General features: G+C 44.2%; 1 protein-coding gene across 1 annotated transcript in view; it reads right to left on the bottom strand.

Moving 5' to 3' along the window:
* Positions 1–9,630: 9,630 nt before the first annotated feature.
* Positions 9,631–27,778, bottom strand: part of cadm2b (cell adhesion molecule 2b) — a gene marked incomplete at its 3' end in the record, with an annotated part of 131,587 nt that continues 113,439 nt past the window's right edge. The window contains exons 4-10 of the mRNA XM_079731934.1: positions 27,535–27,672; positions 23,126–23,284; positions 21,501–21,591; positions 20,519–20,697; positions 14,983–15,009; positions 10,943–11,065; positions 9,631–9,749 (exon numbers count right to left, since the gene is read on the bottom strand). Coding sequence (XP_079588060.1) covers positions 9,631–9,749; positions 10,943–11,065; positions 14,983–15,009; positions 20,519–20,697; positions 21,501–21,591; positions 23,126–23,284; positions 27,535–27,672 — 836 coding nt within the window. The remainder of the gene's footprint in view (positions 9,750–10,942; positions 11,066–14,982; positions 15,010–20,518; positions 20,698–21,500; positions 21,592–23,125; positions 23,285–27,534; positions 27,673–27,778) is intronic.

Below are 27,778 nucleotides of genomic sequence, written 5' to 3'. Positions count from 1 at the left end.
CACATGGTCTTGAACACCAGGGACTTTGGAAACTTTGACCTACGCTTAGCTTGCATTAAATAAATCGGGGTTATGCAACACACACACACACATTTACATTAGGTGTTGCTCTTGTTGTGTTGTATCATTTTGAGGAATATTAGGAATATATTATACCTTGGAAAACAGCACTTGGTATTCTTGAAGAAAAATTACCTTAGAGGTTCTCTATTAATACGAGGCTGAAAATGTGAGAGTCAAAGCAGAAAGAACGGGGCTAGAATTCAAAAAAGAATAAAACTACCAAAGATATTCAGAAAATATGTCTAAATACACTACTTGAATCTGGGATATACACACACTTGCATTATGTTCTCTCAACCATTGTACTGGTTTAACTTTCATTTTTAAGAATATATTAAATCTGAAAAAAACACAGGGTAGCCTACTTATAAATATCTTTGGGGTTCAAAATATGGGAATATGCTAAATTTGAAATCACATGTATCTCCCTGAGTGATGTTAACAGTAGATAGAATACAATTATAAAAATGTGGCAAGTTATAACACGTTTTTTAAACTAAAACAATTCAGAATTCATTCATTCAAGTGAGTACATCATTAGCGATTATTACTACTGCTAAGATAAGAGGTACTTTATTAATCCCATACGCAGAAACCATTGCTTCCCAGCATAAGGTGCAGGACTGTTACTAAAAGAGATAACTTAAAAATATATATATACCTTACTCCCTGCTACTAAAACCCCTTGCGCAGTGTGTTGAACTCGTATACATCCATGCGTTAATATGTACGTTCAACATATGAATTGTCCAATCCCATTAGTTTGTGCTGGCGGCTGTAATGCCAGCATTGATTTAAGCAGGGGGGCACAACACAGTCAAACAGCAGCGATGGAACTCCATTTCACAGTTAATTCACTACGTGTCACATTACCATTTTCAATTTTGCCAAAGTAAACCAGATAATCAAAGCAATTAAAAACACAATCGCTTGTTTTCCAAAGTGGGATGTAAGAACGCGTGGCCTCAGAGGTCTTTAGGATTCCTCCCCTTCCCTCCCGTGACCCTCCAAGGTCAACGCTTGTATGTCTGCTGGTCCCATGAATACTAAATATGACTGAATTAAACATCTTCACTCTCTCTCCCTCTCTCCCTCTCCTCGCTACTATTTAATCAGTTGTCTTACCTGTCTGTCTGTTGTAGTCCAAGAGCCCTTCTCCCTCTCTCCCCCTTTCCTCTACACACACTGACTGGCATTGTAAAGACGACCTGGAAATACCCCCTGCCAACCTCTCCCCCGTTCTCTCCCTCCCTCATCTCTCTCTCCCCCCTCTCCCTCTCCCCCCTCTCCCTCCCTCCCCCCTCTCCCCCCTCTCCCTCCCCACCATCCCTCCCTTCCCCCTCTCCCTCCCCCCTCTCCCTCCCTCCCCCCTCTCCCTCTCCCCCCTCTCCCTCCCCCCTCTCTCCCTCTCCCCCCTCTTCCTCCCTCCCCCTCTCCCTCTCCCCCCTCTCCCCCCTCTCCCTCCCCCCTCTCTCCCTCCCCCCTCTCTCCCTCTCCCCCCTCTCCCTCCCTCCCCCCTCTCCCTCTCCCCCCTCTCCCTCTCCCCCTCTCCCTCCCCACCATCCCTCCCTCCCCCCTCTCCCTCCCCCCTCTCCCTCTTCCCCCTCTCCCTCCCCCCACCATCCCTCCCTCCCCCCTCTCCCTCCCCCCCTCTCCCTCCCCCCTCTCCCTCTCCCCCCTCTCCCTCCCCACCATCCCTCCCTCCCCCCTCTCCCTCTCCCCCCTCTCCCTCCCCACCATCCCTCCCTCCCCCCTCTCCCTCCCCCCCTCTCCCTCTCCCCCCTCCTCCCCCGTGTTTGTATGAATTTGGTAACAATGATTGCATCAGGGCTCTACAATGTCACCCCTCGACGCATTCCTCAGAGTCTGATGCATCTCCACAAAACAAAACAACTCCCAACAGTATGACCTTCAGACCCCTCTCACGAGACCTTGACCTTGGACTCACCTCTGGACAAGGAAGGTAACCCATCGTCCCCTGAGGGAGGGATCCTTCTTCTGGGTTCTTTCCCAATGTTTCCTCACCTCTGGGTTTTGGGGGAGTTTTTCCCTTAGAGGGCTACAGGTAAGGAGGAAAGGTCGCACAATGTGGGTCTGTGAAGCACTTTGAGACTGTAGCTTTGATGACTTAAGTTAAGATAAGATAACAATCTACTCTATAAATCAAAGTTGGAAAATTCGGGGACTGAACCAAAGGAAACGAAAGTTCAGGTGTCATTGGTCAACCGGTTCGTTACACAACGTGTCTGTCAGCTTCTGATAAGGCATGCATGTCCTCGACTTCCTGTGGTTGTTTCTCTCGCAGGGTTGTTGTTTTATTGGAGCACACCCTCCTAGCCACTAATATCTCTTGCTTTAATTAAGTCTCCAGAGAGGCAGAGAAGCATCAGCAAATGCTCCAATTCAAACAGATGGCGCGCTATTTTCTGCCTGCTTTATGCTACAGGTGCTTCGTCTTTCCCCAGAAGACTAACCCAAGACAATTCTTATCTCTCCCCTCTCCTGGGCATACGCTGCACCAACAGCCCGCCAAACAATGCAGGTATGTTTATTTTAATTAGATCTAAAAATACAATATGGAATAAATCAAAAGGTAGTCGGAGGCAGAGCCGGGGCGGGTTGATCCCAGGCTGTGCTGTGGTGAAGCGCCATGCCGGCTGGATGTATGGCATCGCCGCGGCGTTTTGTGTGTGCGTTAGCCACATCGCGCCCATCAATCGCGGGCTGTGCGAGGCTGGGCGGCCCCCACTGGAAAGCCTTCATGCAGCAAACAAGGCTCCGCTGCGGAGGCGAGTGGACACATTCATCCACACTAATGGTGCGACGAGGACTCCGGCTGGCGGGGGACGGGAGGAGGGCGGGGGGAACGGGGACCTGGGGCTCGTGTTCTCTGTTCCACATCGTTTGAGTCCCCGGAACGTTCGCCAGCCGCCTGTCACAACCGGAGGCGTAGGAGATCTGTTTGATGCTCATCAAATATGATTAGGCGGAACACAGCTCCCGCTAATGTCCTACAGCGCCCGCTTCCAGGAGACGCCCGCGTGGGGCTGGAACGACAAGCCCGCGACTTAGTAGCCCCCCGCTGGTGGGTTCTATAATGATCTGCCCCCTCCGCGTCTGCCGCTGTGGGCGTACGGCGGCGTCGCCGGTGCCCAGACGAGGGACGGAGTGGGTTGGGGGAGAATGAATTGGGAGGATGGATTAGGAAGGATGGATGTTGTATGGGTGTGTGGGTGGATGGGTTCGTGGCCCGATGGATGGATGGATGGATGGATGGATGGATGGATGGATGGATGGATGGATGGATGGATGGATGGATGGATGGATGCCTAAAAGAGTGGATGGATGTATTGATGATGGGAGAAGGGTAGCGATGGATGGATGGATGGATGGTGAATGCATGGATGGATGAGGGAGGGAGGGAGGGATAGATGGAGGGTTATGAGAGTGGACGATGATGGATACATTGATGGAGGATTGATTAATTTTTAGGGGGTATTGCATTAAGTTCTCTGATATTGTTTTAAGAGATGTCCTGCAATGCAATTGTGACTGTCAACTTGTCCCCTTTTTGAAAGTAACTTTACTGAAGTTAACATACCACTATTATTTCTCCCAGGGTTCGGTAGGAATGAGCTGTCAATCAAAGCCAAACACATTTAGAAAAACAGTGCAACCCTTGGCCCCTGAAAGCAGCACAAACAACAGATGTGGTCCAAACATTCACAAAGAAAACAAGGATCCTGGAAAATTGGAAATTCAATCTTCCACTGCCTCCTCTTTGCACTTCATCGTTTGGGAGCGAGAGGAGAAAGCCCCCCGACATGTCCTACAAGGCATGTAATATGAATGATAAGGAAATAGGACTAAAACCTCAACAAAGTCCTTTAACACCAATCTGGATGGAGGCCTCGAATTACTGCCATTGGACAAAGTGCTTATAGTAAATCCCTGTTTGGCAGGCTAATTTTACGAGCTATGCTACAGTTGTAGCGAGGACTATATGTGATTAAAAACATAATCCAGAACGGAAGTACATTCACCTTTAGAATCCAGTGTGTGAAATCCCTCATAAGCTCGCAATTCCTCAGGTGAATTGACCCAGGCAATTTACATGCTTGGTTTGTAAATACAAGATTAAGTTTAGTTCTCTGAAATCGGCTTGGGGCTGAACAATTATGCATGTGTGTGTGTGTCTTGAGTATGTGTATGAATGCAATATAGAAAATACATATCAAACATATTGAATGAACCTCCTCAATGTTGTGCTGGAACTTTGCTTTCCATACTATAAGTCGATTGAAGGGTGGCTCGATAGATGGATGGATGGAGGGGTAGGAAAGGACGAAGGTGTAGAGGGACGCTGTAGATGGGTGGAGGGGGGGATGTTCGTAGGTTTGATGAGGTGCTGATGGATGGCTGTGTCGAAGGGTGGGTATGATAATATTTGGACAATGTGTTGCCAAATTGCCTTGTGTCTTTTGTCTGCAGACTGTACGAAACAGGGTGTCTCGTGCTCATCACTCGTCCCTGATGAGTCTCCCCCCGTACATGAATGTGCATGGAGGGCCATCTGCTGAAGAGCGATTATGTTCCATTCTCTGCTCCCCAGTCATAATGACACGGTAATCCTAATATGTACGAGTGTAATAATGTTTTTAATAATACATATCTCCTTTCAAACCTATCACTGCAGAGCCTGAAGGGGCTTGGCTGAGACGGTGTTCGGTGGAGATAAGGAGTGGGAGCTGAAGGGGGATTGTGGGTTTCTGTTCTGCATTGGCCCTGGAGGAGGAGGAGGGGGAGGAGGAGGAGGAGGAGGAGGAGGATGAGGAGAAGGGGTAGGCCCTGGAGGAGGAGGAGGAGGAGGAGGAGGAGGAGGAGGATCTGGAGAGAGGAGGGGAGATGAGTTGTAAGAACATGAGAGAGGAGGTGACGGAGAGGAGAGGAGGAGGAGGAGGATGAGGAGTAGGGGCAGGGCTAGGAGGAGGAGGAGGAGGAGGTGGTTAGGTTTGGATGTGTTAACACTTTCCTTCAGGTCTTCACTGTAACGCCATCAGTTGGCTTCTCCCATTTCAAGGAGACACAAGAAACTACATTTGCAACCTGCTGGTGAGAGAGAGCGAGAGAGAGAGAGCAAAAGAGAGAGATGAGATACGAAATTATGATTATGATGAATAGTTGAGATGATTTTTTTTTTTAAGGAGGAGGAGAGGGCGTCATTTTAGGATATGATGCCCTCTCCCTTGGTCTCTCACTTTCACTCCGAATCCCTACCTCTCTCTATCTCTCTCTCTCTTTCTCTCAAACTCACAGGACTTTATTGGCATGGAAAACATTTACTCTGTCTCTCTCTCTCTCGTGCTCTCTCTCTGTCTCTCTCTCTCTCTCTCTCTCTCCATCTATCTTTCCCCCGCTCCTAATCTCCGCCTCCCTCCCATCCCCTCTCTCCATTTACATGAGCTTAACGAAGCAGAGCTGAGGCAGCGGCCTTCCCGGTGGAAACGTTCCTCAGCGTTGTGCTGATGTGTCGAGGGTTTGTTTGTGTTTGCGGTCATGGTGATTACGAGGGCCGACCCTGAGCGGGCGTGAGGGGTCACGGCGTCGCCCCGAGGCAGATGGCTGGGCCAGACAGGCGGGCCCGATAATGACAGCATTATTCTGCCGGGACGCGACACGACGTCCCAAGGTCAGTGGAGGCTGAAGGATGGCGCGGCGTAATGACCCGCTCTCGTTCTACGACCACCCTGCCCGACCCCACCGAAACCCCAGCGCCGCGGGCGCCGGGGGGGATCGAGACGACGGAAGCCATCGTTATTAAAATAATCATTATTAAACATGCTTCATGTTGATGTTCATTATGATGCTGCTGAGGATGGTGAGGACAATGATGATGAAGATGATGATTGTTATTGTCAGCGGTATCATGACATGAAGTCATTTATTTTATTAGTCATTTATCCAAAATGACTTGCACGACTCGCAATGCTTCTCAACTGGTGGGTCGCGAGGGCTTTCTGAATGGGTCGCAGAGCATATGCCAAACCTTGATCTTAAGAACGGAGTCAATTAATTGACTAATGTTTAAATGTTAATTCATGTCTCAACTGGTTTCTTTTTTTTTGAGCTAAAACCCAAGTGTTGCAGCTTTTTGTTCTCTCCATTTTTTTACAGTACATGAAGGCATTGTTGATTACGGCAATGTTTGCTATAATTAGTAACTTTTTGGGGTCGTGACTTAACGACTAATGACACATGTTGTTCCTGAGGGTAGGCCAAATGAGAACCACATATTTAGAAAGTGGCCTCTTGCTCAATGACACGCAGGTAGAGGGTAGAGATGGGGATCTAACCCGGTACCTCTTCGCTGGCAGTCAAAAGACTGAAATCCCCATTTTGAGAATCCTTATTATTCCTATGGTATTCCACTGTATTCTATACTGTGCAGGGACTGTCCCCATCCATATTGAACGCCTAACTGTGTCTGTATGTTATTTTATGGTATATTACCTGCATTATCACCCTGTGCTCTTAGTGGTCTAGGTGAAACCGGTTATTCTTAACATCTCCTTACATCATTTTAGGTAATTCATCATATAATGTGATGTCATACAACTTGATATTATACGTATATATCTTGTCATATGATCAGATATCATTCAGCATGAGATAGTTTATCTGAACAACACGGTTATAAAATGTTTGAAATGTCTGAATGAAGGGAAATACGTTTCTTTGTCTATGTTGGTTCGCAAGTTTAGAAATAGTGATATATACATAGAAATGGTTAAACTTGAGTTCAATGTTTGAAATGTCTGAGTTAAACCTGCTGGAGAGACAGTTAAACAGAAGAGACAGGGAGAGAGACAGAGCGAGAGACAGGTGGGGGGCAGGATGAGAGAGGTGGACACATGTAGAAAGACAGATAGAGAGAGACAGGTAGACAGAGACCGGTGGGAGCAGGTTGTGAGACAGGTAAAGCGAAAGAGATAGAGATAGAAAAGGAGAGAGACAGGTGGGTGGCAGGTAGATAGACAGGTAGAGAGAGAGAAAGGGAGAGAGCCAGGTGGGTGGCAGCTAGCGAGACAGATGGAGAGAAAGGGAGAGGGACAGGTTGGTGGCAGGTAGCGAGACAGAGAGTAAGGTAGAGAGGGACATGTTGGGGACAGGTAGAGAAACATGGAGAGGCGTGTAGAGAGACAGGAAGAGGGACAAGTGGGGACACAGTAGATATGTGGGCCCAGTAGTGAGACAATAGAGGCTACCACACTCTGCATCAAGGCCAACAGAGTGGAGAATTTAATGCATCCTGCAGGCTTCCTCATCAAGAGATCCGTCGACTTCTCTCTAATCTTTTCATAAATTATTCATCCTAAAAGCTGAACTCTGTTGGTGCACTGAATACAAATCACAGGCCTGATAACTGAACCTAACAAGAACTATTAGTACGCTATTAGTGTGGCTAGTATGTGTTGCAGTGTTTGCATGTATGTTTTTGCTCTATCGCCGGTCATGAAAACATTTTATTAAATCCATAAAACATGATAGGAAGTCACTTGTTTTAATTTCTTCAAATTTTAATCTGCACTATCTTTTTTTTTTCTTTACAGAGGCATAGTTTGAAAAATGGATAGTCAATACTGGAATAAAGCAAGTAAAAACAAAAATAAAAATAAATTCACTCACCCTCCATAAAAAGCAAATCATTTGCAGTGGTTCAACTTTACAGTGGGTTCTTCATAGCGTTATAGTGAACTAACAAGATAACATGTTTGAACCTTGGTAAAGTTCTGGACATCGTCGTCTGACCCTGACCAATGATTCAACATGATACGAGTACTATCTGCAGCAAAATCAAAGGCCATAACGGTGATCGTTGTGTTCAGATCGTTTTTTTCATCGTGAGAGAAAGTTGTTCAAATTGACGAAAAATAAAGTTGTAAAAAAAAATATGTCGGACACCAACTTTAGTAATAACAGCAATAATATCAATTGATAAGTCGTTTCATATAATTAATGTCAATCAAGTATAATAATAAATACATATATTTGGACCATCTTCTTTTGCTTTAATACTAGTTTCTTACAATCCCTGTTTTGACAACTTCTTTGAAAATATGTTAAAGGAAACTAATCAAATGGGCAGCATACTGATATGATCTTTAAATTAATAGCTTTAACCAGCGTTGCTATTTTTTTGCTTTTTTTTTTTTTTTTTTACCAAAATCCTTTTCTTACACGCTATATACACTCCTTACGGCAAAGAAACTAGCTTTGTTTGTGATAAGATAAATGGTAAAACAATTAAAAATCTTATGTAACACTTTAAATAGATGAACTGTATAGGCTAATATACAAATTTAAAACGCATCAGGGATCCCAAGATTCAACAATATTGTTCACCAATACTCACATTAGCAAAGTAATTTACAGCTTTATCGACACACTGAGCATAGTTATTTAATAAAGTAACCTAGAGAATAAGCCAAAATAGGCTCCACTCAACCCTTCCACTCTCACATCGATACCAAATCATATCTTCACAGGTGGACGATCCAGATCCAGTTAGTGGCAATCCTCCTCAGGATTTCCAGTCAACCAATGAGTCCACCCCAGAGGCTACAGCTAATGAGTGGATAGGGTGTGTCGGTGGGGCTCAAACTCTGCAGCACCTTTCCTCTCTGGACCTGGTCTCTTTCCACAACAATCACAATCAGACATCCGTCCGCAAAAAAAATTAAAACACAATTAGTATCTTTTAAAAATTGTTTTCACACGATCTTAATCCATCTCTCTGTTTTCGACTCGTAGTCCTGAGACAAGAAGCAGTTGGTTGGTTTGTCCGTCCATTAGTCCTCAGACTTTGTGCTTTAATTGTCTTACATGTTCTGGTACAAACCCAGGACATGGAGCCAAGCTCAATCAAATGAGAATAAACTGAAGTAAATAAAGACAATAGGAGGAGGAGGATGGGTAGGAGAAAGACGCATACTTCGTTTCGTCGCGTCCGAGCGATTGTTCTGAAAAGAAAAAAATGTTTTCGCTCTGTTGTTTATAAAATAAACGCTAATATATGAGTCGTTTGGGTTTCATTTTGTTTCGTTGTTATATTCTTTAAACTGTCACACAGTTTTGTAAAACTGTATTTTTTTCCAGCTGGAGACAAAAAAAAACTCCACGAAAAAGTACAACTTGAAGAATAAATAACCATAGCAATTATTATGAATCACATAATAAATATATGTGATGAATGGAAATAAACTGCTCTTCCCCCTCCCCAAAATATACAGCATTTAGGCAGCGGAAAAACTTAAAATTCACACAGGAGGACTTAAGCAAGGAACATTCCCCTCCCCCACCGAGGTTGGCTAGAAAACAGGGCAAGGCAAGAGTCATCGACTGGATGCGGAAACCGAACGCAGGGGGGGACAAACTGGAGCCGCGAGAAACACTGAGTCTGGAGATTGCTTTGTGTCAGGTGGTGGTGGTGGTGGTGGTTCTGGTCTGGGTGGGGGAAGCCGGGCCAGAGGAGGGACTGGGGTAGGGGGGTAGGGGGGTAGGGGAGGTCTAGATGAAGTACTCTTTCTTCTCCTCGGCGTGCACGTGGTTTCCCTCGGCGTTGATAATGGCCGTGTCGGCGTCCGGTGCGTCGTCCGCTCCCTTCGCCTCGTGGGTAAGATACGTTCCTTTAAAACACACATAAGTATATATATAAATATATATAAAAAGACACACGTTGACATACACGTGCCTCGTGGGTTAGTATGTGCCTTTAAAACACATAAATACATAGAAATACACACGTTGATATTCACATGCCCTGTAGGTTAGTACCTTCCTTTAAAACACAAACATAAATATATATAAATGTATTGGTTGATAAACCAATACATTTTAAGGCGGCCATACCACCCTGAACATGCCCGATCTCGTCAGTTCTCGGAAGCTAAGCAGGGTCGGCCCTGGTTAGTACTTGGATGGGAGACCGCCTGGGAATACCAGGTGCTGTAAGTGGTGTCGGGTGGTGGCCAATAGGTGGCACTCTTCCCTCTGGCCCCTTCACTCATCAATCCTGATGCCCCAGTGCAGTGACGGGGACACTGTGCTGTGGAAGGCGCCGTCCTTCGGAGGAGATGTAAAACCGAGGTCCTGACTCACTGTGGTCATAAAAGATCCACGACACTTATCGCAAAGAGTAGGGGTTACCCCGGTGTCCTGGCCCAACCAGGCTAATTCAATCTGGCCCCCCTAATCATCCTCCTGTATCATCCTCCTGTATCATTGACTGACTCATTAATTCCCTCACTCTCAAGCTGATGTGTGGTGAGCGTTCTGGCGCAGATTGGCTGCCGTGCATCACCCAAGTGGGTGCTACGCACTGGTGGTGGTGAGTTAGGTCCCCCCCTTCATTTTAAGCGTCTTTGGGTCATTGAAAAGCGCTATATAAATATAATGAATTATTATTAAACCTGTGCCTCATTCCTTCAAATAGTATATATAAAATAAATGTTCATGCACACATACTGTATATCAATGTACATGTATTAACAGTACACATGCATCGTGGGTTGGATACTTTCCTTTAAATACACATTAAAATATATGTAGATATGTAGTCATAAGAAAATATATAAATATAAATATATTTTTTACCAGTATAGCTAAATATGTTTATACATGCCTGGTTTGTTAGATAAAATCCTTTAAATATACAATATATTTATATAAAACATATACACACACACACACATGCACGCAACCACCCACTCACACACACACATGCACACACATCGACATACCAAGAAATAGACACTATCACATGCAGTGCTTTTTAACATGTGTATGTGAACCAGTGAGAGCGCCTTTTCCCTGGGCTCACCTTTATGTCTGGCCAGGTAGCGGCCCAGGAGGATAGTCAGACACAAGGTGATGAAGACCACAACCGCAACGACCCCACCCACCAGGGCGTGGTCAGGACCCACCTGACCCAGCGCATTGGGGTCTGGAGAGAGAGAGAGAGAGAGAGAGAGAGAGAGAGAGAGAGAGAGAGAGAGAGAGAGAGAGAGAGAGAGAGAGATATGAAAACAGAGAAAAGGGCATAGTGTAACAGAAAGGGAGAGAGAGAGAGAGAGAGAGAGAGAGAGAGAGATATGAAAACAGAAAAAAAAAGGCAGAGTGTAACAGAAAGGGAGAGAGAGAGAGAAAGAAAGTGGGCAACCATCAAACAAGAGTCAGAGAATACAACATATTTTGGTATTTTTCTATCCTATTTCCTCTGTGTGATGTGAATATAAACATTTCCATGCCAATAAAGCCCTTTGAATTTGAATTTGAGAAAGTAGAGGAGGAGAGATAGGACAAGAAACCGAGAGAGAACGGAAAGAGAAAACATTGATATTTTGAAAGATTTTCTTTAAAGATCTAATTGGCCCATGCAGCAATATGCAGTCTGTACTGAACTAGGATACGAGCGACAAAAACTATTTACCTTCCCTCAACCTGGAGAATAATTCAGACTTGAGAATAGCGACTGGTAGAAAGCTCTCTTGTAGCTGCTTTCCCTAATGAGGATCCGCAGCGTTTAAAAGCAACCAGACAATCTTGTTCCCATGTAATGTAACTGGAACGCACCGGGAAATACAATAACATAAAATAAATGGCAAACTTTAAAACTCCACAAACGTCAAACTTTGAAATGTGTAAGCGCAGTGGAAAGTGTCATTAAGAACAGAAAGTATCTTTAAATTGGCTGCAAATACATTTTTTCCTCAAAAACTATATCCCCCAGCTCCGAAAAAAGCTCCACTTTTGAATGTCTCTGTGTGTGTGTTTTAAGTGTTAGTATGCCTGTCTGAATTACGTCTGCTTGCTCCTGTGTGTGTCTGGCTGCACATGTTTGAGTATGCGTATGTTTATCTGTGTCTGTGTTTGTGTTTATATATATCCATCCAATATCCATTTGTATGGTTGTGCGTGTGTGTTTGTGTGTTAATCGTTGTGTGCTCCTCTATGCTTGGTATTCCTCTTTGCGTGTGTTTATCTGCGCCTGTGCGCCTATCTGTGTGGGTACGTGTATGTATCCGTGTTAGGGTGTGCTTCAGTTGTGTCTACGTGCTTACATCTCGGTCTGGATCCGTGTCTCTGTTCCTACGTGTGTCTCTGTGTGCGTGTGTCTGTGCATGTTTGTCTCATTTCAAGTCACGTTGTGCATCGCCAGCGGCTCTTTGGAGGGCTAAGAATCAGTCTTAGTTAACCTGAGGACCCCCTGGAGGCGCCCCCCCCCCCCCACCGGCTGTACGGCCCCTGTCTGTCCTGATCTACACCCCGACTCTCTCACTCTGCCTTCACCGAGGACCGTCTGCTCTCATTCGCTCATTCTGACAAATGACTCGCGTCGGCATGGCGACCTGGTGAATGGAGGAGAGGACGACCCTGCTTCCCCTTCTCGTCGTCGGGGGAAACAACATTCACAGCACTACCTGAGTTGTGTGTGTAAATGTAGATCTGAGAGAGAGAGAGAGAGAGAGAGAGAGAGAGAGAGAGAGAGAGAGAGAGAGAGAGAGAGAGAGAGAGAGAGAGAGAGAGAGAGAGAGAGAGAGAGAGAGAGAGAGAGGACAAAGCACCTGTCGAGCATGCTGTTTGTTTTGTTTTAAACCTCCAAAGCCTAACAGGTGCATGGACGTTTCTTTGGCTAGTCACGCGGAGATGGTCGTGAACTTTTGAACTTTAGAAAAAAATAATGAAGAGGAACTGCATGCATTCTCCCTCTCTTAGAGGCTGATAGCTATAAAAGCGGCGCTCCCACTCCCTGAGTCCAACAAGGTCAAACTCTTTGATGAGGAAAGGTTTGAAACAGTGTGAGGCATAGCACAGGTTATGTTATCACACACAGAATGTTGTGTAGCTCTCCTCATGCCTTCCACGGTTGGCAATCAAAGTGGTACCACATTTATTCACCAAGCAGGATGGACGCATTAATATATGATAGTATCATATATTAATATACATCATATAAAAAGAGGGAGAGGGAAAAAGAAGAGTGTAGTGTTGTAATACTATGCAGAACCGTGGTGGTGCAGAACATGTAGGTTTGAATTCATGCACTAAGGATCTGTTAGTCGGTTTTGGGGGCCAAGGAGCAAAGTGCATGCTGGTCATTCAGAACCTCATCACCAATAAAGCTGGAAACATTCTAAATGGATGCATCTCATTCTTTCTCTAACATTTTGGATGAGGGACTTCATTGACAGGATGAGCTGCAGAGGAGATGTTCCCCTCTGTCTGCTAGTCAGAGCAGTGTTCTCAAACCTCATGTACCCCCACAGCCCAATCCACAGCTCAAGTCCACATCCACACCCAGCCTTTGTACTAATATTACAATCATCATTCAGGGTCATTATTCATATTGTAGTTGCCTAGGGAGGAACTAATAATATACTATTATCATTCAGCATCATTAGTCATACTGTAGTCTCCCAGAGTTTAAAGGGAAGAAGCTGAGGCATACCTTTCTGTTTCTATTATTACATCGCAATGTTTTATTTTATAGGTAATCTTTACAGCAGGTTGCAAAAGCACCTTCTGGAACCTGCTCACGTACCCCCTAGGGTAGACGTACCCACGGTTGGGAACCGCAGTGCTATACAGCATCGATCTTCTCCACACAGCACCCTCACAGCTGCAAAAGACCACATCATCCTGTACAGGATGCTCTATTCCTTGCTTCCCCTTAAATGATGCATACATGTAATATCCTAACAATATAACATATCCTAACAACCCCTAAACCTAACCCATGTCAGTCTTCACATATATATTCAACTCATATATGTCATGCTTATATGTCCCACTCACACCCACACACACACGCACGCAGAAACACGCGCACACACACAAACACACGCACACACACACACACACACACACACACACACAAAATCAAGCACACACTCACACACACTCTCACGCATGCAAACACTCACGCACACATACATCTCAAAGCAACTATTTCTTTCTTTGCTTTTATCCAAGCACCTTGCATTGAATTCAGAAACATGTGATTGTGAGGTAAGGAGCAGGTGGGGGTTAAGGTATCTTGCTCAAGGATCGAGGGGAATCGAACCCAGTTCTTTTTGACTGAGACAGTCTAGCAACTAAACACTATCCCCCTTCCCCCTAGTCACACATTTCCTCCATGCTGCAATGACACACAAAGAAGCATCTGTTTAAAACTACAAAATATTTTATCTGAGATAAAGGAGGCTTTGGCTGGGTGTATGACGTAGGCACTTGTGAGATGGCAGGGATGGCGAGAGATATGGAGGGAAAAGAGAGACACTGATGTGTTGTGGGGAGTTAGAGCGGGACAGAAAGAGCAGATAGACAGAACAAGCAATGAATTAAGGGAGGGAGAGGGAGAGCGAGAGAAGAGAGCGATCAAAAGAGAGATGGAAAGATTTAGAGTGAGAAAGATAAGTCAGTGTGTGTATGAGAGAAAGCAAGAGAGAGAAGGTAGAGACGAGAGATATGGATCATAGGGAAATAGGTAAAAGAAGGAGACACAGAGACAGAGAGCATTAGAAAGGGAAATGAGAGAGAGCGTTAGAGAGAGAGAGAGAGAGAGAGAGAGAGAGAGAGAGAGAGAGAGATAGAGACAGAGAGAGAGAGAGAGAGAGAGAGAGACAAAGAGACTGGAGAGAATGGAGAGGCTGCGAGAGAAATAAGAAAGGCAAGAGAAAGACAGAAAGGTGCTGAGAGAGAGCGAGAGAAAGAAAGAACACAAGGAGTAAGGAGAGGGGTAGGGAGACACAGCGTCCAGCATCCATCCATGCGTGGTGGTGTCTAGGCTCATGCTGAACCGGGCCGTTCTGACCCAGGGGCAGCGGGCTGGTGGTTACCGTAACAACACTACATGTTTACCTGTTGTGGAACCCGGGAAGCCTTTCGCTGATGCCGTGGTTGCAGACACAGAGTTGAAAAAACAGTTGAACATGAAAAGGTTCAAATCACAACACGGAAAATCAGCCCAAATGCTGAGAGCAAATCAGCTGTTTGAAAACAACCACCGCATTTAGAGTGACCCAAGGCAGTGCTTTTAGGTCCGAGCCATATGCATTCTGGGTATATTCCTGTGTAACCAGGACACCGGATTAGGCCGTGTCAACCTACAAACGGAGAACACACAGTACTATTTGTAGTCTGCTTTCCCCTGTAGGATAAAGCCAGAGGAATATACGCTCTGAATTATTCATGAGTGCTCAAGAAGCCCTTAGCCGCCGCTGGAAGCGCTGGGGGCTTTGCTAGCGTCAACACTTTAGGGTTCTGGCTTTTATTTTGAAGTTTACAGGGTATACCACGTCTGCTGATAATTAGGTGAGGCGTATATGAGATGGCAACAAACACCGCACAGTGTGGCACACAGGATTCTTTCCCCAAACACCCCACAAAGAGAAGCCCACAGTGAATTTAAATACATCAGACTGTAATTAAATCACTGGTTTGTGTGATTACATTAGCAAGGTAAATGTAATAAATGGAAAATAATGTAAGGAGTTATTCAATTATGGAAAACGATATATACATATTGTATGTTATGGTGCACGTCTGAGATTGATTATGTTATTGGCTTCTGTTCTGGTCTTCATTAAGTCTGATATTATTAGGTATGTACTAATAATATGTTGGGGCCTTTACATTCATAATTGCAATACTGGGTTTGTCTTGCACACTATAATATATCTTAAACGTCCGAAGACATGAGTAATGCAGTCCTACTTGAATCGAAAATGTGTATTACATTTACTTTTTCTTATTTTTCCCCAGGTGAAAGTTGGCAGAGGATATTTTTCAGGTTAATGTCAGAGAAGTAAGTCAATCCGTTGAGAGAGCTGAACAGTGCCCGAGGCTGTATAATATCTGGGACTAAGCGCGGTGATTACCAAAATTAGCTACTTTATCTTCATGATCGTCTAGTTCCGATACACTACATACCGCACCGTCTCCGGATGATTATTTACATGATCATTAAATGCTGTTGAAATGAATCCTTAAAGTTACAGGTAATATTAAGGGTTTAGGTATCGTGTATAAGGGTGCTTGAAGGTAGGTTAAAGGCATTGGGAATCAAACCCCGAAGCATTGGATTAGGAGTCAAACACCCCAGCCATTAGGCTGGTGTTTACCAAACTGGGGGTCCGAAGTCTAATTGTGCCTGATAGGCAAATAACTTCACTACAATTTATGACTTTATATGACACGATGTGCTTAGGTTTACTGGGGCATTGTTACAGGTTAGAACAATGTGCAGGGAAGCAGATGTTCCCGGCCTTTTATGTTTACGGCCCAAAACAACACTAAACTACCAACGGCAAACCAACGCCACTGGGCTAACAATATGCTATCATTAGGCTTACAATAAGCTGAATAACAGGGACATCAATAAACATCCAATAAAGATGTCATTGCATAACTGATCGCTAATAAACAACTTAAGCAGAGCTGAACTGTTGAATATAATCTGTCCACTTTGTCTTATTGAGGAAATACTCAACAGACGCTGTGCAGCCTAAAGAGTGTTTTAATTGACATGCTGTGTAAATACCAGTTGGTTCTGTACTTTATGTTCCAAAACATATTACATAATACTCCCATAATAACCTCCTGCTGTTGTGTACTTAGAAAATGTCCTCCGAGGGTCAAAACACAGCAGGAAAAACGAAACAGTTGGATCACTGCAATACTGCCTCTCACACTCGACGGCCAACATTAAGAATACAAGAATACGAATGAACAACATCACAGAATTCTGGTCATGTCAGCTGTTGTACACGGAAGAAGGAGGAGAAAAAGGTAGGTAAAAGCAAGGGAACAGAACAGAATGAGAGTGAGAGAGGAAGGGGAAAGAGAGGGAGAGATGAATCAAGTCTAACACACCGCCAATTCCTGGCTCAGAGCCCGGCTGCGAGGGCATCAATCACAGGCCGCGTGTTTAATGCTGTGTTTATGAGCACGGCTAGACAGCGATGGCTGGTGTACCTGGGGTCGCGACGCAGACGGGGGAGACGGAGTGGGGCTGAGGGATGTTGTATGTGTTGTTGTTGTTGTTGTTTGCTGTTGTTGTTTTTGTTGTTGTTGTTGGTGGTGGTGGTGTGGAAGGCGGTTAGCGAAGAGTTGTTGGTGGAGATGGAGGACGAAGAGGTGTTGGTTCAGGTGTTGGAGGAGATGGAGGTGGTGTTGGAGATGGAGAACGGGATGGAGGTGGTTGGGTTGGTGGATGTGAGGGGAGCATGGACGAGGCTAAATCAAATAGAAATTTTGAAAGAAAATAAACAACACAAAAGTTTACTGAGAGGGTAAAGAAACAAACACACCCAAAGAAAAATGAATAAATGACAAGCAGAACCCAAATTAAAATAATTTAACTTACCAATGTCAAGGCTAATATTGCAAATGGAACACAAACACAGACACTGGCCAAGGCAAAGTCTATGTGTTCCTTCTTCAGCTTGATGCGTCTCTGAACCCCGGACCCCAGAGCCAGCTGTCATGGACGTGGTTCCGGGCCCGTTGCCACGGCGGCTGACGGCGGCTGGTGCCCATTTTTTCCAGACACAGTGATTATTATGTATCCTCCGCCTTCATTTAACTTTATTTATACTGCGGCGAGTGACGGAAATGCAGATAGTGATGAATTGCGGCGAGGCGGTGACATTTATAGCTTCTCAGCTATCGTTTTATTCACAAATTAGCTTCAGTGCGGACTGGGAGATCTAAAAGCTATAAGTAGTCAGGCAGCATGAGTGCAGCGCTTGAAAGAATAACTGTCAGATATATTATACATGAAGACTCTCAGCTGTAGCCGTCAGCCGCGCGTCCGCTCCCGGGCACCGGGACCTTGGTGTTTATTGTGTTGATTCTGCTACGGTCATGTCATTGGGGCTCATTTCTCACAGATAATCTAATAAAATAAAGTCTCAAACAGCTCCCAGGCATAGGGCGCACTTTAACAACCTCCAGAGTTTTGAATTCCGCTGTTCCGTTTCAATCTAGAATGATGGGAATGAGCGATGAAGTTTGGATGGAATGGATGATGCAAGTGGGAACAGGACGATATGGACGCTTGCATAGCCCAACATAGCTATCGTAGAGGGACACAGCTAGCGTAGCAAGCTATAGCTGTCCTAGCCTGATATAGCTAGCCGATCGTGACACAGATAGCCTAGCATGACACAGTAAGCCGAACTTGAAAACGCTAGCCTAGCCTGACATTGCTAGTGTAGCTGCAACAGCTGGCCTAACAGAGAAAGCATAGCCTGTCGGAGTTGTCTTCCTCTCTTTACTGAACCAGAGTTGACGAAACAGACATAACAAATACAAATAAAAAATATTTTTCTGTCTGTTTCTCCCAAAAAACAGTTTTACATTTGTTTTCCCCAAATATTACAGAAAAATAAACGCTTGTAGTAGGCGTTAACCTAGCAAACTGTCAAAAGGTTAAATAAAGTTCTTGTTCTTGTCATTCTTCATTTAGTCTATATATATGACAGGAATATTATTAATGTTCTAGTATTTGCTATTCATTTATTTTTATATCTTCAGGCAACACTTAAAAGCTAAATTGTGTGAGCCAAACAGATTAGGTAGCTTCTTGATCCTGGGAAGAGAGCAGCAGATGAACCAGGAACCCCACTGAGCTAGCCCTAGGCTGTTGGGCTAAGTCTGCTACCACTGCCACCGCCATCACCACCACCACTGACTCCATCACCTCCTCCATGATAACCTCCAGCCCATCAACATCTTTACCTAGTACCACTAGCACCGTGTACCTAGTACCACTAGCACCGTGTACCTAGTACCACTAGCCCCGTCGACACCAGCGACATTGTTTCTACCAACAGCACTACCACGTTTACACCACTATCACCTCCATCAGCACTTCCTCCATCACTAATACCACCACCACCACCAGCATTTCATCACCTCCTCCACCACCATAAAGATCACCGCACCATAAAGATCACCCCACCGGCGACCCCACTATGAACAACACCACCACCACCCCCCTGGCGGTGGGTGGGGGTATTCACCAACGTAAACAAACTCCCAGCATTTGCTCTCCTTGCCGGTGGCATTGGGACACCCTGCTCACCTGTATCTAGGTTGTAAATGGAGGCCAGGTCGTAAACGGGTGGTAAAACGGTCATGAAGTGATGTATCGAAACTCGTAATTAGACTTTTAAGTGTAAAGTGATTAATGTTAAAATGATCAGCCCTAAATCGATGGTACATTGCAAGCCATTGTTGGTGGTAAGGGTAATTTCTCTCTCTCTCTATGGATTCTAAATCCTCATAATTACATTTAGACTAGACTGTAAATAGCTTTTGTATAATGTTGAATGAGCTCGTGAAAAAAAAACTTTTTTTATTCTCAAAAAGTGTCTCAGGAGGTAGAGCAGGTTGTCTGGCAACCGGGAGGATGCTGGCTCGAACCTCAGCTCCCCCTGGCTAATCGCGAGGTGTCCCTGAGCAAGACACCAAACCTTAACTACTCCCAATTCGCTTGCAGTTCCGTCACATTACCACCACAGTCAATGTATGAATGTGTGTTGTGAAGTGCTTTGAGTGGCCAGATTCTAGAAAAGCGCTACATTTCCCATTATATTTTAACATCCGGAGAGGTTAACATTATAGTGCTATTTAATTATTAATTATTCTAGAAATTCTGTATCCTGCAAATGTTTATACCTGGAGGTGACTCATTTCTATTGTTTTTTATATTTTAGCTATTTCTATGACCTACAGACAAATGTGGACACCATTTGCCACCTATAAAAAATCCTACCTCAAACATAATATCTTTACTATTCAGACAAACAATCAATCACTATCAAAACCCTTTCCAACAGAAAAATATTATCACAGTCACCACATATGTCGATTTCTTTCAATCTATTACAAAACGAAAAATACCCCTCCAGAAAAACATGTTGGATCTGTAGAACCCACAACTGCAGAAGAGCAGGGGATCCACATATGCCCATATATGGTGATGGTTCATATACGGAAGTGTTTCCCAAGCTTTGGGTCGGGACCTCACTTGATATCCCGACCCAAATGGGATATGGGGTCGGAAGAGCTGTATAAGCTGCAGAAATTTGATAAAAAAAATGCATTGAAAATATGTCATTAAAAGGTTTTATTGGTCTCTTAAATGTTTTGTATATATGGAAAGAAAGCATAACGATCCATGAGCCACGAGCAAAACACTGCTGCTATTAGCAGAGGTTCGCTGGGACATTGAAATGAATGGCAAATTCATGGTGATCACGTTAAAACAATGTGTGTCAAAGCAGGTACACAACAATTATTTTAATTTGATTTGCAAAAAAATTCCAGACCTAAGTTATGGGTTCAGAAGTAATAGAATAAAGCTGTGAATCAATAACACGTAGTGTACCGTATACAAAGAGGATGTATTCGGCCCGGCTGGTGCCCAGGTGGTTGCTGGCCTGGCAGCGGTACGTCCCATTGTCTGTCTTGTTGAGCGTGGTGATGGTCAGCTCGAGGCCCTCCACGATCATACGCTCCACGTCAGGGAGCTCCCCCCCATCCTTGGACCACAGCACCGGCTCTGGACTAAGAGGAGGAGGAGGAGGAGGAGGAGGAGGAGGAGGAGCAAGGTAGGAGCAAGGTAGGAGCAAGGCAAGGGAAGGCTGTTTAGACCAGATCAGATACGATCAGATGTGGTTAGGTTCGATTAGGTTAGGTTCGATTAGGTTAGATCAGATAACTTTAGTACTTTATTCAGCCCCAAAGGGAAATTCAGTGGCAATAGCCGCATTCAATGAAACAAAGCATCAATAGAAAAGACAGGATAATGATACAAGTAATGATACAAAGATAAATAAAACAGAATAAGTTAAGTAAAGTAAATTAAAAAAATGAAATGAAATTATCTGTATTTAAAGGTAGGCCTATATAATAATGTTATAGTAGGCATACAGTGCATTTGTATTAGTTTTCTTTCACAAGGACCTTCAATAAAAGAGCTTAGAAATAAATAAATAAAAGAGTTTGTTCAAGATTGTGGTGGAAGACTGCAAAAATCAAATCCTGCATTCAAAACACATAAGCAGATCTAATATGTATTTATGTTGGACCTAAACCGTTTAGAAAACATAAAGAAGGAGAGGTGAAAAACATGTGGTGGCATCTTCTGCAGCTTTCATCCATTTACTGCTTATCTTTATGAAGAGATAGGCTAGACCTTTTTCATACAGCATATGGTCAAGATGAGTTCAGAATGTGGAAACTCACTCGCTTGGTTTTCAACTTTTGGTTTAAGAATCACTGTGTTTTTGCATACATTTCAGACTTCTGTAAATATAAATATAATATAAATAAATATAATATAATATAAATAAATGTGTGTAACTTACATGGGGTTCCCTGTGGACAAACACTCAAGTTTCATATACATCCCCTCCTGTGGGACATTCAGGGAGCATGTGATTTCAAGGTGAGGTGCATCTGTACAGACAAAAGATCAAAGCATTCATTAGCATGTTTTTAACAGTAGCAGGCTATGCTACATGAGTTAGCCGTATAGCGAGTTAGCATTCATTTGCTTGGCCGTTACCCATAACACAAACACAATGAGGAGAAGTCTCCATTTAAAAGGAAAAAAATGAAAAAATGTAAAATATTTAATAAGTTGGGCCATTGAACGGCCTTATCTTTACCTACAGTACTATATATAGCCTACCATGATAAGAGAAGTCTTTTATCTCAGAAATAATACGATACTTTGGTGCTGTATGAGCCGCCAAACTACAAATGTCCCTGTTGTAAATTTCAGCAAACTGGTCACCTAATAACATTCATGAGCATAGCTATGGCCCACAACAATTTGTATTAGTAGTCTGTATTAGCTAGCTCTATAGCTATCTAGACTTGAGGCTAAAGCTTATATCACTTCCCTAGCTCTGCGTTAATCCCTCACCTGAACCCATAACAATCCTGTTCTGATCCCCACCAACCCCTCCCCCTACAAATATTTCTAATCTTAACCTTGAAATGTGATTTCCATACGTTTATACATTTTTAATAGCATCAGTCCACTCCCCTGGCTGAGAGTCATTTTTCACGGCCTAACTTGTTAGTCACTTGGGATAAAAGCGTCTGCTATATATTAGCAGACGCCCTTATCCCAAGTGACTTACAACTTAAGCTGAGAACAATTCTTCTCAGCAGCTAAATCAGTGTTTCCCATTCTCTTAAGTCTCATGTAGCCCAACAGCCCCATTCGTGCGGCTCAAGCACCTCTTCATCCAAACCATTAAACGATAAATGTTTTCCATTCAACCCAAATTAATTTAGCATAGCTGTTGATGCTTTGAATCATATTGAGAGGATTACATGGGTTGGATCGGTGTTTAGAATGGAAGATGTTGAGGAGTATTTCTGGACAACTATTGATGGTCAACAATCGACATATATAATATTGAACAAATATTCATACTTCACACCATACATTTTTTTTTGGAGGTAGTACGTATACAATAAAGAAAGCTCAACATCTAAACAAGTAGGCCTACGCCACCAGACCTAAGACAGTCTTTCTAAAACGTATATTATGAATGCCCCGTCCCCTGATATTATTTTCAGCCAAGTAACACCAGTACTGATAATATACGTGCATGTGTAAACATGAGGATTAAATGAGTGGTGCAAATACTTTCAGCAAGAAAAATGCCGTCCTCCACGAATTTTGTCAGTCATTGGAAAGAGTTCAATAAAGTTTTTGTATTAAGGTTGTATTCAGATTCCACTTATGTCATAAAGTTGGACTTATTTTACAGCAACATAACCAACATTAAAACGACAAAGGAAACATTTTTGAAATTCTACCCTTGCAATCCGATCAAAATACCCCTGGTCACAGGTAACCCCATTTGAGAAACACTGCCCTATAGTACGTGCTACTTTCGGTGGGGAAACACCATGCTGAATGACTCAATATAGTAGAGTGTGTGGGCAGGAGTTCCCATCATCCAAGACTTACAGTGGACTTCCAGGACCTCGGTGGTTTGGTAGGGCTTGTCCAGCGCCTGGTGCTCCACGCTACAGGTGTAGGCCACACCGTCGTCCCGTCTGTCCACCGCGAACTGCAAGCTGCTCCTCACCGTGAAGGACTTCCCGGTGGCGTTGACCTCCTTTGTGCCTTCAGCGGGAACAGACGGGAGAAGGAAAGAGGAGATCCGATTAGAGGTCCATAACGTTGGAGATAGTGGTGGTGGGGATGGTGGTGGTGGCGAGGGAGGGATAGGGGTGGTGGTGTATAAGGTGGTGGTTGTTGAGGTGGTGGTAGAGGTGGTAGCGAGGGTGGGGATAGGGGTGGTGGTGTATAAAGTGGTGGTTGTTGAGGTGGTGGAGGGGAGGGGGGTGGATGTGGTGGAGGTGGTGCTGGCGTTTTGGAGGTAGTGGAGACGGAGGTGGTGAAATGACGCAATGCACCATGGGATATAGTGTTGAAATAAGTGTTCATCAAGTGTACACCACATTTGTACACTCAAATCTCTACAAAATGATGACGACCCTGTGGGTGTGTGAGAGTGAGAGTGTCCTTCTGTATGTGTGTGTTTGCGTCCGTGCGTTTGAGTGACTGTGTGCGTGCATCGGTTTGTGTTTGAGAGAGAATGGGTCTTAGACCATGAGATGGACTGGACCTTTCTGCGTCACTACCTTAATGTCTCGGTCTACTTCAGATCCAATGGGCTGCACGTTAGCGGAGCTGATGAAGGCAGAATGAGGTGCATACTTAAGAATGGATGAATTTAACCCCAGAAAAAAAGATAATAGGCCAGTCAGAAAAATGAAATGCGTAACAGCATGCATTGACTCGAAAATATCGTACATGACAAAACACCTTTTAGGGAACAGAAAGATTTTGAAGGCAGGAGAAAACTGTCTTATTTGGACGGCAGCTTTTCCTACGAGTCCTCAAAGAAAGAAACCATGTATAAAAGCCTTATTTAATAATACAGTTTAGCACAATAGATGAGATATTATTTCACTATGGAGTACATTTTGACGTCTGTTTCCTTCTACCAGTGAGAATGGAAAATGTGGCCTTTGAAATTAATTGAAATTGAAGTCAAACTTTTCGGCCTTTGGAAGTCAGACACAAAGAAGGCAAATGTTTAACGCCTGGATTTGGTTGACTGGGCGAGAGACTCATGTAGGACTGCCTTTCAAACACCAACACAAAACAACGTCTCCAGTCAAGCCCACTACAGTCTCACTTTGGAACGCTTGGCATCATATCACCGACGTCAAATCGTCGTCTGCATATGCCAACTCCAAAACAGGAAATGATTGAAGTTTCTTATTTTGACTGAGGCTGTTGTCCACGTGAAAAGGATTCTGGAATATTCCTCCAGCCCAACAATACAGCGGGTGGAAGAGGCCGGGCTGTAGCATACTTCCTGCCACAGCTGGTTGTGTGTACTGAGCAGTGCACAAGTATCATTAAGAACCGTTCACAAGCTGCTGCCCTTCCCAGACAAGTCAGCTTCTAATAAAAGCCCTGCACAACACTCTCTCTCACACACTCTCTCTCACACACACACGCACGCACGCATACACACACACACACACAAACACACGTATGTAACACACCACCCTCACACACACACACTTTTCACAGTCAGCACACACTCGTATACATCCACAGTCCCATACTGAAACACACACTCACACACTTTTCACAGTCAGCATCAGACCCACAAGGACAATTTTTCGTCTCTATTTATTGCCTGATTATGCACATGTGTGGACATGCATACATGTGCATAATAAGATTTATGCAAAGAACAAACAAACGTTTCTGTGCCGTCATTAAGTCAAACATTTCACAGTGCTTTTAACTGAGCGCAGACTGAGATCAAAGTCACTGAGATCCGGAAGATTTTTATAAGAAAGGGCATGGCTGGGGATTTGACTATGAAGCTGGGAATATTTGCTTCCCTTTCCTGTTTTTTTTCAGTCTTTTTCAGTTTTTCTTCACAGGCTGCAGTTGACTAGGAGTTTCATCACCATGTCACTTAATTAGGCTGGTTTGTATCTTATTTTTTCGCTGTAACAACCAAATAAAAACATGTAATGTCTAATGGTGCTTGTAGGGCCTACAGGAACTCCAGGATCTGTCTAGGTAGGGTTGTGTCAGGCTATGTCTGTGTGTGTTTAAACATTCAAAAGGAACATAATGTGTTCCCTTTGCCGATGCAACGGTTGCACAAGCAGCACGGCGGATTATTATCTTCACTGTAATGCTCTCAGACGCATGGCTGTCACTCAACAACAACTCATTTGTTCGCCTCCGTAAGCCGCAAAACAAATTATTTGCCAATGAACGAGGGTTGCCTCTAAAAAATCACGCAATGTTCGTTGTCACTCGCACAAACGGCGGGAAAACAAACCTCTGGAGCGTGAAATAAACAAGACTTGCTGTTGCACCTGCTGATGTCCTCCAGCCGTGCAGCTGGGAACCCCCCCTCCCCCCCCCCGAGGGGAAGGGTTTGAGTGACGGACGACACGGCCCGACAGCGAGGCCCCAGCCGCAGCATGACACAGACCGCAACTGAGGCTCCCGCGACTACCGCGACTAGCTCCGGCACCACGGCACCGTCGGAGCGCCTTTTATTGAGCGCCTTTTATGCAGCGTCTTCAGAAGCTCCGGCACACAAATTGACATTTCCCCTCTTTGTCACGTTGATGGGGAAATATCCCTTTTAATGTGCAGAGCCTCCGGTCCTACTGTGTTTACTACCAGTTCTTGCCTTTGACGAGCCAAGGGTTTGCAATAATAATAACAACACAAGCCCAAAAGGGGAGAATAATAAAAACATCTGCATCTGCATGTACATGACAGGTCCTGACAAGGCCACTCCATTGGGTCCGGTGTTTGAAATGAATATTGTATGTTTTGTGTTAAATGAATGTATAGACGTGCATATGTGGTCCATTGGGTAATGTTTTGATTTACAGGTAAGACTATAGCTTTCCTTTGGGTATGGGAAATATACACATTTCAAACTAGGTACATGTACCTGCCATTCTCTCTTTCTTTAATATAACATTATAGCAAAATTATTACATGATGAATTCTGTGAAGCCCAAAGGTGAAGAATGGAGACTTTTATGATTTTGCTCTGATGCAAAACATGTATTGGAATCTATTTCATGTCGGTTTGGAGTGAAATATGTTATTTTAAAATCAATCTCAGGAGAGAGACAAAAAACTCCCTACAAAACAAAATGTTCATGGGTTTTGGAGGCAGACAGTCTGGTGTCGATGTGATGTGCCAAGCCTCCACTGGCCTTTCAGAAATATACGTGCAAGCCATTTCAACAAGAAAACTTCATTTCCCAGCCCTCCCCCATCAATCATATTGCCATGTGGGGTACGCCACAAACCCGCCAAGAAAGAGCTTCTCTCTTGCGCGCAAATCTTCAATAAAGAGCAACTGCCGTGCACAGCTTTCCCACTGCAACCCCGCTTGCATTAAAGAGCTACACATGGCTTAAACCAGTACTATCAAATCACAGGAGGGAAAAAAAACAACACTTTTCACCCGACGACTATAAAAACACTTCAGAAGCTGTGCTCTCGAGCTTAAAGCCGCTAAGAAGACAAACAAACAGGTGTTATTTGCTAGCAGGAGGGAGAGCCTAGCATAGCTTCGCTGACAGATATACCGCAGAACATTAGCAGCTCCACCGCCCGCGGATTGCTTCTCAGAGACTCTCAGACAGGATGTTAAACCGCCTGCGTAGGTCGGGCATCCATTTTACTTCCACGAGAAGCTTCTCATAGGGCTTTATTCACCTAGGGGCCATTTTACGCATTCAGTTCACACACCCAGCTAACTTTTAGCACAAAAGATGGCCCATATAGGTGAATAAGGCATATGGCTTGTCTTTGTCAGCAGTATTGAAATGTATTGATATGTGTTTTCTGTCTCTATTGCTTAAGCAAGACAGCGGAAGAGGAACATTAAGGTTTAGTAAGCTTAGGCTTCAACCACACAAACAGATGCTGTAATGTTGATGATATACTTGGGGTAGTAATACTGTCTGTTCAGTAAGGGATTGACAATGAAACACGATCAGCCTACAGTAGATGTATAATACTGAGGTGGTTGAAGTAGCATTAGGAGTAAAAGAAGCAAGCACATCAGAGATTTAGATATGCTAATAATAACCATAATGATTCAATAACATTTGTTTAATGTTTGTAAAATTGGACCTCAAAACATGAATAGTTTGGAAAACGTCAATCTTCATCGCATTAAGTAAATCACAATAAATAATAGAATGACAACAGGGCTTACAGGTCATGGGTGACTGCTGCATATGGCCGCAGAGGATACAGCTCACAGGTAGGGAGTTGGGGATGGCGTGTTGTCCTACCTTGGACCTCCTTGTCGTTACGGAACCAGCGGATGGTTGCGGCGGGCTTGCTCCCAGCTGACGCGCAGGTAAGGGTGACCATGTCCCCCTCTATGGCCGGTTTGGTGAAGCCGACAATCTCAGGCCGCTCAGGTACACCTACGGTACGGTTTTAAAACATCACCTTAAAACATGGCTCAAGACAAACCACGCATGTGATCACTGATCTAAAACTCGGTTTCCAACCTGGGGAGCGTGTTATGCA

This window comes from Pollachius pollachius (assembly GCF_949987615.1).
Source record: "Pollachius pollachius genome assembly, chromosome: 3".
NCBI classification, from domain to species: domain Eukaryota; kingdom Metazoa; phylum Chordata; class Actinopteri; order Gadiformes; family Gadidae; genus Pollachius; species Pollachius pollachius.
Note: the sequence above shows the minus strand (reverse complement) of the source record. Positions and strands in the feature narration are given on the sequence as shown.